The sequence below is a fragment of the Mustela erminea genome, chromosome 5 (assembly GCF_009829155.1).
Source record: "Mustela erminea isolate mMusErm1 chromosome 5, mMusErm1.Pri, whole genome shotgun sequence".
Taxonomy (NCBI): Eukaryota; Metazoa; Chordata; class Mammalia; order Carnivora; family Mustelidae; genus Mustela; species Mustela erminea.
This window is the reverse complement of record NC_045618.1, coordinates 37357265-37370351: the sequence shown is the minus strand read 5'-3', so window position 1 is coordinate 37370351 and position 13087 is coordinate 37357265. Positions and strand designations below refer to the sequence as shown.

The 13087-nt window shown below is 35.0% G+C and overlaps 1 protein-coding gene across 6 annotated transcripts in view; it reads left to right on the top strand.

Moving 5' to 3' along the window:
* Nucleotides 1-13087, top strand: part of CCPG1 (cell cycle progression 1) — a 51118-nt gene that overhangs the window by 24312 nt on the left and 13719 nt on the right. For 3 of the 6 annotated variants that reach the window (XM_032342620.1, XM_032342621.1, XM_032342618.1), the window contains exons 6-10: nt 849-944; nt 2728-2979; nt 4677-4703; nt 7827-7948; nt 10743-12148. In XM_032342620.1, the coding sequence (XP_032198511.1) occupies nt 849-944; nt 2728-2979; nt 4677-4703; nt 7827-7948; nt 10743-12148 (1903 nt within the window). The remainder of the gene's footprint in view (nt 1-848; nt 945-2727; nt 2980-4676; nt 4704-7826; nt 7949-10742; nt 12149-13087) is intronic. The other 3 variants (XM_032342622.1, XM_032342619.1, XM_032342623.1) reach the window with 3 other exon arrangements.

Genomic DNA, 13087 nt, shown 5'->3' with positions numbered 1-13087 from the left:
ATTTTGTTTGTTTAAATCTAGGATTCACACTGTTTTAAAGTAGTCTTCTTTTTTCCTTCTTTCCTTTATTTTTTTGGAAGACTATAGATGATGGTTTAATTTGAGAATATTCACGGGCCACAAAAAGTAGTCACATTGAAGTAGGAGTATTGCAGAATGGTCCAAGCAGATGTTTAGGAAATTGATCCTACAAACTTAATTTTTTCAGGAACTTGGATACTTCAAAGCACATTATTCTGGTGTTTATCTCCTTTCTGAACTTGGACTTCTTGGGAATTTTACAGTTTCAGTTAAGAGAAATATTTTACTAGGAGTATTTTTATCCATTTCTCTCTCTCCTAAAGGAATGAATTATTTCAGTAAAGAAAGTGTTATATAAAATAATTTTTAAAAATGGCATTTTGGATTATGTTGAAAATACTATATATATATAAATCCATTGCGAAGAGTCTACGTTCTCTCTCACCTCCTATTTTTTTGGTTTGTTAACCCCCTGCTCCCCATTGCCTGGTTATTTTGATTTTTCCTTTCCCTTCTTCTCCATCTCTGTAGGATTCCAAGTTGTTTCTTCTTCTAAATTAAATTCTTGTGGCAATATACCTTTTGTTCATTTAAGAATACTAGCCACTCCCTTGCACTGGAGTCTCCCCCAAGAAAGCAAAATTGGTAGCTGTAGAAAAGCTTGTCTTTGCATAGATGTTTTTTTTAAAGGTGTGATTGTTCAATTTTGATGGAGCACAAATAACAGTGTTGAGTGATAATTAAAATAAGTATTTTCAATTTTCTTTTTCCTTTTTAGTCTTTATAATAAAGCTTTATACATCTTTTTTCCTGTTTATTCACAAAAGAAAGGTGGTGGGAGAAGCTGTGGAAGATTCCTGAATGCATAAGGGGATGGGATGATCAGCTGAAACACCATGTTCCTAGCCAACTCGCTTTCCAAGGTGGTGTGACTAAATCTGATCAGCTTTTCTTGAGCTGAGTGTGCCTAGTCACATTTACTATTTACTTAGTGCTTTAAAGATAACTGTTGTCATCTGTGATACTCTAAACAGGTGTTCAAAGTGATCTTGTAATAAAGCTGGCTAAGCTTATTGCATGCCTTTGCATTGCCTGCATCTTGGACTATGGGCCAAATTAAGTTTTGAAAGAAATTTAAAAATCGAAATACTTTAGCTATTAGATATATGGGTTAAAAAAGATGGAAGCATTAGATAAGGGTATGAATTTATTAATATGGATTAGGCTGGCTTGTTTACTTAGAATCTATGATGAAGGCAATAGAATTAAATTTATTTAAGGAATTTTGACAAATGGTTTGTTTTTACGTTTACCCATCTTAATACTGCCAGAAAGTCTGACTTAAATACTCCAGCCATAATCTTGAATGCCTTTGTGTTATGTAATGCTTTATTTAAGTCTTCCTTTCTTTCTCTTTGTCCAAGAAATATAACCTCACAGCTGAGGCAACGGCATCTGGAAAAAACTAGTGATCAAGAATAACCAGATAAACATGATGGGCATAAGGGTCATGACCAAAAGAACTCTCAGTGGCATCTGTATAACTAAATACTAGAAATAATCATTCATCCAGTAGTTCTTTCTGTGTGTTTGGTGTTGTCGGTGTGAAAGTTAACCAGATCCTCTGTGACCCATCTTTAAAAAGTACTGCCTAACCCAAGTCACCAACTTTTCCTGTGGCATGGATATCCTGTCTTCTGAGGAACTGTTTTGCTTTTTTGAAGCATGGATGTTTGTTGTTTGGAGCTGTTTGTATCAAATTGAGGTTCACATTTTATCCTTACTTTTAGTTCCTTTTTTTTTCTTCCTTATAACTGGTCTGTGGAAATTATTACTGAGCCATCTAACTTACTGTGTCAATATGTAGTTTATTGATTGGTAGAACAGTGTTAACAAGTTCTACATTTAAAAAAACTGAAGGTGATTTTTTTTTAGTGGATATATTTCCAGGACTTGAGATTTCTTATGGATTTTTTTGTTGTTGTTCTTTACTGTTCTTTTCATAAAGGAGCAGCACCAGACTAGTCCTTAATATCGGAGATAGCTGTTGTGTCACTTCCTCATGCTGACATATTTACTAGAGGGTAAAATTAATAATCTTCTAGTAAGAGTGGCAGTCGAAGGGAAGGGCTCATCTGACTTCTGGAAACCTGTTAAACTATAGTGCTTTGAATGTTGATTATGGACTCAAAGGATGGAAATGAAACTAGGGTCCAGATTCACCCAAGAAAACTTTTGGTAGTTACTGTACTTTGTAAGTTGCAGGAACTGTTCATATACCTCCATGTGTTCCTTAAACAGTTGAGCTTAAATTACCTCCTTTTGCAATTGAAAGAAGAGAGTTTCTTTTTCTTTCTAGAAACAGTATCTGTTTATGGCTGTAATAGCAAAGAAATTTAATAGGCTTTGAGAATGATTGTTCTAACAGTGTAAACTAGAAGAGAAGTTAAAAAAATAAAACCAAATAAACCCTCAAAGACACAGAACATGATTAATAGATTCTTGTGTATCACAGTTGAAATCTTTTCTGTTTTGGTTTTATGTTGAAAAACTTGAAAACTTGAGTTTCTTTTTGTGTTATTTGTTTTTGGTTTTGGCTGTCTTATGTAAAAGGACACGTAGGGATGGCATTGACTATTCTAAATCATATTTATTGGAAAAGCTATTCTAAAATTTTTAATATTTACATTTTTCTTTTTAAAATAGTATTTTCATCCCAGCCTAGCGACAACGAATCAAGTAGTGATGAAACCAGTCATCAGCCTAGTCCTGCTTTTAGACGCCGCCGCGCAAGGAAGAAGACTGTTTCTAGTTCAGAATCCGAAGAACGGCAACTCCCTGAACAAGAAACTGACCCATCTAAGGAGCTGTGTAAACGCCAGTTCAGCAGTGGTCTGAATAAGTGTGTTATACTTGCTTTGGTGATTGCAATCAGCATGGGATTTGGGCATTTCTATGGTAAGTATTTGAAAGTTGGTTACACGTAAACAAATCATGTGTATGGGCACTTGCTAAGAGAGGAATTCTGGGAACTGTTTTCAGTGTCATCATTAAATATATGACCTTGGAAAGCTTGCTGTTTATTTGAGCCTCAGGTTTCTCATTTGGAAAATGGGCACAGTGCTACCTTTCTCACAAAGCTATTTTCACTTACGTTAGATGGTATTTACTTAAGAAATGTAGGGATTTTTTTGGGGTGCCTGGGTGGCTCAGTGGGTTAAGCCGCTGCCTTCGGCTCAGGTCATGATCTCAGGGTCCTGGGATCGAGTCCCGCATCGGGCTCTCTGCTTGGCAGGGAGCCTGCTTCCCTCTCTCTCTCTCTGCCTGCCTCTCTGTCTACTTGTGATTTCTCTCTGTCAAATAAATAAATAAAATCTTAAAAAAAAAAAAAAAAAAAGAAATGTAGGGATTTTTAGCATGCTTTTTTTTAATTTTTTCAATTTATTTATTTTCAGAAAAACAGTATTCATTATTTTTTCGCAATCCGTGCCCTCTATAATACCCAACACCTGGTACCCCAACCTTCCACACCCCCGCCACTCCAAACCCCTCAGATTGTTTTTCAGAGTCCACAGTCTCTCGTGATTTAGCATGCCTGTTTGTTTATTTTTTGTTTTTAATTTTTTAAAAGATTTTATTTATTTATTTGACAGACAGAGATGATAAGTAGGCAGAGAGGCAGGCAGAGACAGAGTAAGGGAAGCAGGCTCCCTGCTGAGCAGAGAGCCCCATACGGGGCTGGATCCCAGGACCCTAGGATCATGACCTGAGCTGAAGGCAGAGGCTTTAACCCACTGAGCCACCCATGCACCCCTGTTTTTAATTTTTTAAAAAGATTTTATTTATTCGATAACAGAGCGAGAGAGCATGAGGGGCAGGGAAGGGCAGACAGAAAGGCCTCTTTGCCTGAGCTTAACCCTTGAGCCACCCAGGTGCCCCTAAACTTTGCTTGTTATTTTCCTTGTTAATGTTTATGTATATTGATTATCTTTAAACCCTTTAAAAGTGTCTTAGATGAAAAGAGGAAGGAATTTCATGTGGTATAATTTTTCATTGGGGAGCCTTACCATTGAGTCTTATTCAACATTTTGTATAAAGATGAGACTGTTTGAGAACTGAAAACTTCATGCTCATTCACACACTCTGTATTAAAATTTTGAAAAAAAACACTTTAAACAGATGTTTTAGATCTTGTCAGTTTTACAAATTTCAGTTTGCTATACATGAAGTACTTCTAGGTTTTTTTGCTGGTATGATCCACAATTTAACTTTGGAATATTCCCGTTTTGTTAGTTCCTTTCAACAATGTCTTCTTTATGCAAAAATTGAAGAGTTACATGTACCCTTTGTTAATGTGTGGAAAGGATGCATTAAAAACATACATAGTGTAATGTTAGAAGAAACTTGAGACAATATTTGTTTAAAGTCAGAGTTAGTAAAATATGTTTCTTGTTTAAATTTATATTGCTAAAAATAAGCATTTAGACTCGTGGTGGATACCTGCTTGAATTTAATACTGAGATAGTATAATTTGTATCCTTCCTTGAAGGTTATTGTAATGAGATTTGACTTGAAGTAATATGCATACTTTTGTTTATTTTCTAGTTGAAACAAATGTATGAGTGTATTTTTGAGAATGATTTTTCCCCCCACAGGTAAACATGGAGTTAACAAACGAGAAGGTCTTATCTTGATCTTTTTTTCTTACTAAAAAATGTGGACAGTGATTTAATGTTAATCCAGATTGCATTAAAACTACCAATTGCATGACCTTTAAGTATTTTGTAGAAGGAGCAAAATTGCTGCTTTGTTTAAATAAGTGTTTGGTTACTTGTAAAATTTACTTCAGTGATTATATCTAATAAAACATTTTCCTGTACTTTTAAAAATTATCCTTTCGGAATATGAAAAGCCTGGGTAATATGAAGTAGTTTTGCGTGGTGATGAGATTGACTCAGCGAACATATAAAAACAGTTAGTTTTTCAGGGTCACTGTTTAAAGGACATCACTTTTTCCCTTAATTCTGGCACTGATCTCAACACTTAAAGAGCTCGTTTGAGTTGATTTCAGAACCAGTTTGAATTTCTCATGCACCATGAAGTTAGTCATTGCATACTCCATAATCAGTTGTTTGCTTACTAATTATTTAACAAAAACATACTATTTAAGTGAATTACTCAGGGCATTTGCCAACTGCAGCTCTTTATAAATTTGGAGAATCAGATCTATCCCAGAAGGAGGGGAGAATTAACAGGATTGAGGATAGTAAAACAGTGTATTACAGGTATTTGCTACTCCTTCAGGTTCTGAAAATGCTTACAAAAGTTAAAAAAAAAAAAATCTTCATGTATGAAGCACCTGTCTTCCGTATGCTTTCTTTACATTGTAGGCTATCCATATTCTAAATCAACAGTGAGGTTCAGTCGATTTGATTTTCTCATGGTATTAATGACTTTAAGTATTGATAGGTTATCCTGCTCTTCAGACACTGTAACAGAATATATCTGGGTGCTAAGCTATGTAGCACAGGAAAGAGAATTATAGCCCAAAAGCTATACTTACTGAGTCATCCTGAAGGTGGTAGGATTTGAGCAGGGTCTAGTCTTAACGTTTATGCTAGTCGGAGGGAAAGTGGAGCATTCCAGCAATTGAGAACCTGACAACCTGAAAGTAAACTTTGCTGGGTTTGGGAGCAAGGAGAAGCCTGACTGGACTACAGCAGAGTAGAGAAATAGTGGAGTAAAACATGTTAGTACATGGGTTGGTGTAATGTTGTAAAACATCTTGGAATCCGGGTAAGAGTTTGATTTATGGAGTGACCTCATGGTAATTTTAGAGGAAAAGTGCAAAGAGGCATATTGAATAAGAAAAATTAAGACAGTTAAGACTGTTTATAATCCTGCTGTTGATGATCAGGGTCTTGACAATTATTGTGAAGGTCGGGGTGGAGAAAAGGTTAGTGAAATAAGGGACACTGAAGTAATAATGGAAAACATAACTTGTGATATTAGTGGTTTATTTTTTAAATTCCAAGAAGTGTGCCAGCTGCTTTATTTTTGGAATTAGGGGTGTTTCTAGGAAAGTTTTGCTAGATGATAAATATGATGGTGAGCACAGTTTGGCCGTTTTTATTAAACTTTATTCTAAAATGGTTTAGGGCAGGTGTTATGGTTCGATTTTTTTCGTGAAGATGTTCCCAGAATTGCACCCAACAGGCAGCTGGATGTATTGGCAAGAAGCTCTGGTAAGATTGGACTCAGAAGAGAAATCTTACAGCAGGGATAGCAAAAATTGGGTTTTTATGATTAAGATAGGCAGATTGGTATACATGACATGAAGGCCGAAGATTGTACCTTGGGTGGTAACACTTTATAGTTAGGTGGCTGAAGATGTAGGAAAAAGAAAAAACCAATAGTTATTAGATAAATAAAAGCCACATAAAGACAGTTGTCCAACATGGGCAAATTGAGATCTCAACACGTAGTTTTAGGTTATTTTCCAGCGGGTAAAGGAATTCATCCTGTCAGCAGTTTGAAAAGAGAGGTTTTCTGTTATTGTGGGAAATACAAATGAATTTTCAGCATTCAAAAAAATCTGAGATTCTTTTGAGTAATATTGAGACAAATCTACCTGCTTTTGTAAATTCGAAAATTGAAAGAGAGGAAATGAATCTTAACAGAAGAATATGATAGCTGGTAACAGTTGTTTGTGATTTGGCAAAAGTTTTCCTTAGTGTTTTTCAAGATTATCAAAGAAATTGAAAGTTAGCTTCTTTTAGCAGTAGGGGAAGACATAGTAAACTTTCATTGCAAAATCCTGTGTTATAGTAATAATATGTCACTTGGTAGATGTTAAGGTCAAGGTTGCCAAATGCCTTTTGCCTTATTTTTTGATTCAGTGTTGTTGTGTTTTTGTGTTTTTTTTTTTCCTTTCTCTCATGCATGAGGCATGTAGCAAGCAGCATGTGAACAGCATGTCTTGGCAAATTAACATTTTGGTTTTTAGGGTTAAAATATAGAGAATCCTAGTTGGTTTAAGACTTCACCACTGCAGGGATGAGGTTGGTGGTACTCTAGTACAGACCTAACTAATGCAGAACTCGTAAATGATTTGGCTATGAGAATGGTGGGTAATCACAGGCAGTTATTTTCCTTGTACTTTTTGGGCTGTGTAACATCATTTACTAGGCAAATTATAGTGAGAAAAAGACGTTTTTATTTTTCCTTATTGACTTACATCCTATGAATAGATTCTACGGTTCCTTTCCCCGTTGAAGACAACACTTTATGTCCCTCAACGATCTCTCAAAAACAACAAAATTGAGTGCCCTCAATATCGTAAGATTAGAAACAGTGTATAAGTTTTTAAGTTTTTTTTTCTTTTTTTTTTTCTAAGGGTAACATAGGCTGGCTTGTTTTAGTCAAAAGGATAGTGAAGTGCTTAAACGTCCCAGGGTGTATGCTAAATTAAAAAATATACATTAACCTTGGACTGATTTTTATTAACATTCATCTGCCACTACTTGTTGAATGACACCATGAGATTTTACTTATTCTTTTGTTTATATAATAAGAGTTTTTATACAACTGTGAAATGCTGGCCTTGAAGAAAATGATCCTATCCAGATTAATTAATTAAATATATAAAGATTAAATGTTTTATTATATATTTTATGTATTATATTATATATATTATATGTTTGGTCATTATAATGTTTGGTGTGTGTGTGTGTGTGTGTGTGTGTGTGTGTGTGTGTGTGTTGTATGTGTGTGTATCCCTAACAAAAATTTTCACATTTTTTCAGGCACAATTCAGATTCAGAAGCGTCAGCAGTTAGTCAGAAAGATACATGAAGATGAATTGAATGATATGAAGGATTATCTTTCCCAATGTCAACAGGAACAAGAATCTTTTATAGATTATAAGGTATGTACTATTAACAAACTTTCTTAAGAAAGAATTGTTAGCCAATAATTATTGGATTGTTCAGATAAAAGTACAAAGCAGATTAGTGAGGCAGTAATAATATTATAATAATTGTTGATTCCTTACTGTGTCCTAGTCACTGCTGTGAGTACCTCACATACAGTACTTCTCTTACTGCTCACCACAGACCTGTGAATTAAGGAAGTATTAGCTTCATTTCATAGATGGGAAAGAGGTTCAAAAAAGTTAACTTTTTCAAGGTTAGCAGTTGGCAAAGCTGAATTTATCTGACTTCAAGGGTGTTATTTCTAGTTACTATAATTAACATTATTTTAAATTAATAGTATTAGAAAACATTGTTATTAACATTATTTTTACAGAACTAGCAAAACATTTTCAGTGAGAAAAAGAGTTTGTAGTCCCTCTCTAAGATCTTTCCTTGATCAAGGGAAATAATCAGTGAGTCCTTTTTCTTTGGTTTCTTGTTAGGCCTGATGGAAGAGACAGCATGTTACACTTGCCTTCCTAAACTCACCTAACACCAGCAGGACTGTGCTTTCCTTAACACCTATGTGGGTTTATGAGGACCAGTGTAATAGCTGGTCTCCTCTCTGGTTCTTCATAAGAAAGATATAGGGCTTGTAGATAAATTCACAGTAGAAAAGTAAACTGTTCCTTTTTCCTTCCATTCCCCCAAATTTCCCTCACAATTTATGTACCCCTTACAGGGTTATGATTATATTTCTTTAGAAGACAGAATCCCACTTGATATCTGGATTATTTCTTTTTTCAGGCAGGGACTACTGAAGTTATTTGTAAATAGTGTAGTTTTCCCCAGCTTGATCAAGTGATGTTATAAAAAGAGTAGGCATTTTCTTCTTTACCACCATGGTTTCTGGTTCTGTAAGATGATGTTGGCTTTTAGGAGACTGACCCTACATAGATCTTCCTGAGTCAGTTCTTGGCAGGCCTCTTAGCTCCATCTATTAAATGTGGTTTGGATTTTGAAGATCTTCATGGGAGACCTGCCTGAGATTTACTTACCAGGCACTTTAAGATTATGGAGTTTACTGAATGCAGAACATACCCTCCAGTCATTCTGTGGTCCCTTGTGCTCTTGCATTTAAAGATAATGCTACATTAGTCTGTACTACTTCATGATCCACTTCTTTTTTTAAATCTTTTTTTTTTTTTTTAAGATTTTATTTATTTATTTTACAGAGAGAAATCACAAGTAGATGGAGAGGCAGGCAGAGAGAGAGAGAGAGAGGGAAGCAGGCTCCCTGCTGAGCAGAGAGCCCGATGCGGGGCTCGATCCCAGGACCCTGAGATCATGACCTGAGCCGAAGGCAGCGGCTTAACCCACTGAGCCACCCAGGCGCCCCCATGATCCACTTCTGTTGGATACATGAAACTTGTTTCCTTTTACATATGGAGAGTAGATGAAATGATTATAATGAAATTTAAAAAAACATTTCTTTAGAGAGAGGCAGAGAGTACAAGCGGGGTGGGTGGCAAAGGGTGAGGGAGAGAGAGATTCCCAAGCAGGCTCCAGTCTCTGCCCCAACTCAAGGCTTAATCTCAGGACCCCAAGATCACGACTTGAGGCGAAATCTAGTTGGACGCTTAACCAACTGAGCCACCCAGGCACCCCTGATTATTGTGAAATTTTAAATTTTAATTTGTTTTTTAAAGAGTAATGAACCAGATAGTGAACCATCCATTTCAGTTAGTTATTTTTCAAGTGGAAATACTATCATTCTCCTAAAGGACATTTTTCTTTTGTTTCTGTATATCTGATTTTCTGGTCTGATTCAAATGGGATAATGGTAAGGTCTTAAATTAAGCAAAATTTTATCATTTGCTGATTTATCTATAAGGTATTTTAACTGACTGGATAATGCTCTATTAGCCTATTTAAGCTTGTTTAGTTGTTTAGTTTCTTGCTGTTTTTGTGAAATTTTGTTTCTAATACATAGTTGAAAAAGATATTCAAGAGTACTTTGAAATGCAGCAAAATATCGTAAACCTAATTGAACATGGTTTCCTCTCTTTCAAGGGTGCTGATTTCAGAGTTATATTGCTAATCTGGTGATAGTCTCTTCAGAAGATGATTTGAAATTGGAGAAATTAGTTATAAATGTTACCAAGATTGAGTCCTCTAGAAGTGCTGAGAGAACTAGGAGGACTTACCTGAACTTACTTTGGGATGTAAATTTGCACAGGGTGAAGATACTTCATATAGGACTAAGATTGTTGAAATGTTTTCCTTTCAAAGAGTGCAGAGAATATAAATAGAATTTTTTAAATCCTCAAGTCATCTCTAGCTATAATTTTCCCTTTTATAAAAGATCATCTCCTTCACCCAAGGGTCAGAGAAGCCTTTAGTCCTGCCTAAATTCTCTTTAGGAGACTTCTCAGGAGAGATTGGAGTTCTGTTGTCCAAAGATAGACCAGTCTCCTTTTCTCCTGACTTGTAGGTGGGCCGAGAAACCATTAGTCTTTCATATGATTATATGGGAAATAATCATTAGTCACTAATAAACACTAATGAGAAGTATCCCTAGCTCTATTTTTAGAAATTAACCTTGTATTTTCTGACTTTTATGTATTGAAATACATATATGTATACACTCTATAAATATAAATATATATACTGCATAAAAGATAGTCTCTGCAGAAGAAGATACTAAAAATGTTATGAGTATTGGTTACCTAGGGTTATGTTTTGAAGATCTGAATTGAACTTTTAAATAAAGCATTTGACATTTTTCTTCTCTTTCAAAAAACTTAGTCTTTGAAGGAAAATCTTGCAAGATGTTGGGCCCTTACTGAAGAAGAGAAGATGGCTTTTGAAACTCAGAAAAAGAACCTTGATACAGAAAATCAGCATTTAAGAATATCTCTGGAGAAGGAAGAAAAAGCCTTATCTTTATTACAGGAAGAGTTAAGGAAACTAAGAGAACAGATTAGGATATTGGAAGATAAAGGAACAGGTACTGAATTAGTTACAGAAAATCAGAAACTTAAGCAGCATCTGGAAGAAGAAAAGCTGAAGACACACAGCTTCCTTAATCAGAGGGAAACTCTTTTGGCAGAAGCAAAGACTCTAAGGACGGAACTGGAGAGAGAACGACTAGTAACTATGGCTTTAAAGGTGGAACTCCAGCAGTTAAGCTCTAGTGAGTCATACGGCAACCCAGACTCTCCCAATGTATTGACTGAAAAAAAGGAAATAGAAGTCCTACGGGAAAGACTCACTGAACTGGAGCAGAAGCTAACCTTTGAACAGCAGCGTTCTGATTTGTGGGAAAGACTATATATTGAGGCAAAAGATCAAAATGCAAAACAAGAAACCGATGGAAAAAAGAAAGGGAGCAGAGGAAACCACAGGGCTAAAAATAAATCAAAGGAAACGTTTTTGGGTTCAGTTAAGGAAACATTTGATGCCATGAAGAATTCTACCAAGGAGTTTGTGAGGCATCATAAAGAAAAAATTAAACAGGCAAAAGAAGCTGTGAAAGAAAATCTGAAAAAATTTTCAGATTCAGTTAAATCCACTTTCAGGCATTTCAAAGATACCACCAAGAATATCTTCGATGAAAAGGGCAATAAAAGATTTGGTGCCACAAAAGAAGAAGCAGTGAAAAAATCAACAGTTTTTAGTGAATATTTACACCCACAGTATAAGGCACGTACACAAAACCAGAATAAAGGCCCTACTACGCAAAGAGAGGGAAGGAAAGAAAAGCCAACTCACTTTGAAGAATTTAGAAAAAATACAAATTCACAGAAGTGCAGTGCTGAGCATGACTGTAGTGAAAATTATGATTCTTTCAGAAAATCTTGTTCTGGTGTATTTGAATGTGCTCAACAGGAATCCATTAACCTTTTTAATATGAAAATGTTGAATCCTGTAGGGATAGATGAGTTTAGACAGTTAATTGAAAGGTATTTATTAGAAAAACTGGATAGTTTTCATCACTGGAAAGAACTTGATCAATTCATCAATAAGTTTTTCCTAAATGGTGTCTTTATACATGATCAGAAGCTCTTCACTGACTTTGTTAATGATGTTAAAGATTATCTTAAAGACATGAAGGAATATCAAGTAGATAATGATGGAGTGTTTGAGAAGTTGGATGGATATATATATAGACACTTCTTTGGTCACACTCTTTCCCCTCCATATGGACCCAGGTCGGTTTACATAGCACCATGTTATTATAATAGCTTTTGACATTTATAGATTGGGTAGCAAATTTAATCATGTTAACATCTTGGAATGTTAAAGTACTTTTTGTAAAGAAAAAAAGTGCAATTTGTAAAAGTACCTTATTGCCAGAGAATTTAGAATAAATTAAGTCAAAAGATAACAATTTTAAGTTAATAGCCGTTACAAACTGAAAATTTCATATAATCAGTTTGACTTGAGCAAATGGTTAAATTCTGCCTTAAAAATGAGTTAAGGATATGTAAATCCTATTTTAGCTCGTTTCTTTTCATTCTAGTTTATATGAAAAGGTAATCATCTTAAGTGAAATGATTTTTCTTTGGTCTTTTATTTATTTACTCACTTTGGGAAGCTTGGGTGAACAGTACAGAGTTCACTCTGAAATCAGAAGAGCTCATATGTAACAATTTGGATTGGCCCACTTCTTTGTCTATTCCACTTACCAACTAAACTATACTTAATATAGTTATTACACAATTATTGTTCATAAAGGTAGGGCAAACTTAGTAAGCCACAAGTTATAATGTGTGTGCTTTATATACATAATTTCTAAAAATAACTATCAATTGCTTATCAGCTTTATATTCTGTAACATGAAACTTGCCTAATCTTCAAATGTTAGCTTTATTTTTTAATCTTTGAGTTAGTTATATATGTCTTTTTGAATAAATGTAATGTGTCTATAAAATAATGAGACTGATTCTGGTGTCTTTAGTCTTTAACTATATAGTGCCTAAATGAGCAAAACATTGTGAGGCTGCCCTGACAAAACATGGAAAATTCTTGCCATCAAGCTGCTCACAAGCTTTTGGAGAGTTAGGTAACAATAAGACATTAAATAGAGGTATTGGAGGCACATTGTGTGTGGTGGCCTCAGCCTGGAGATGTTTGGGAAAGTTTCAGGA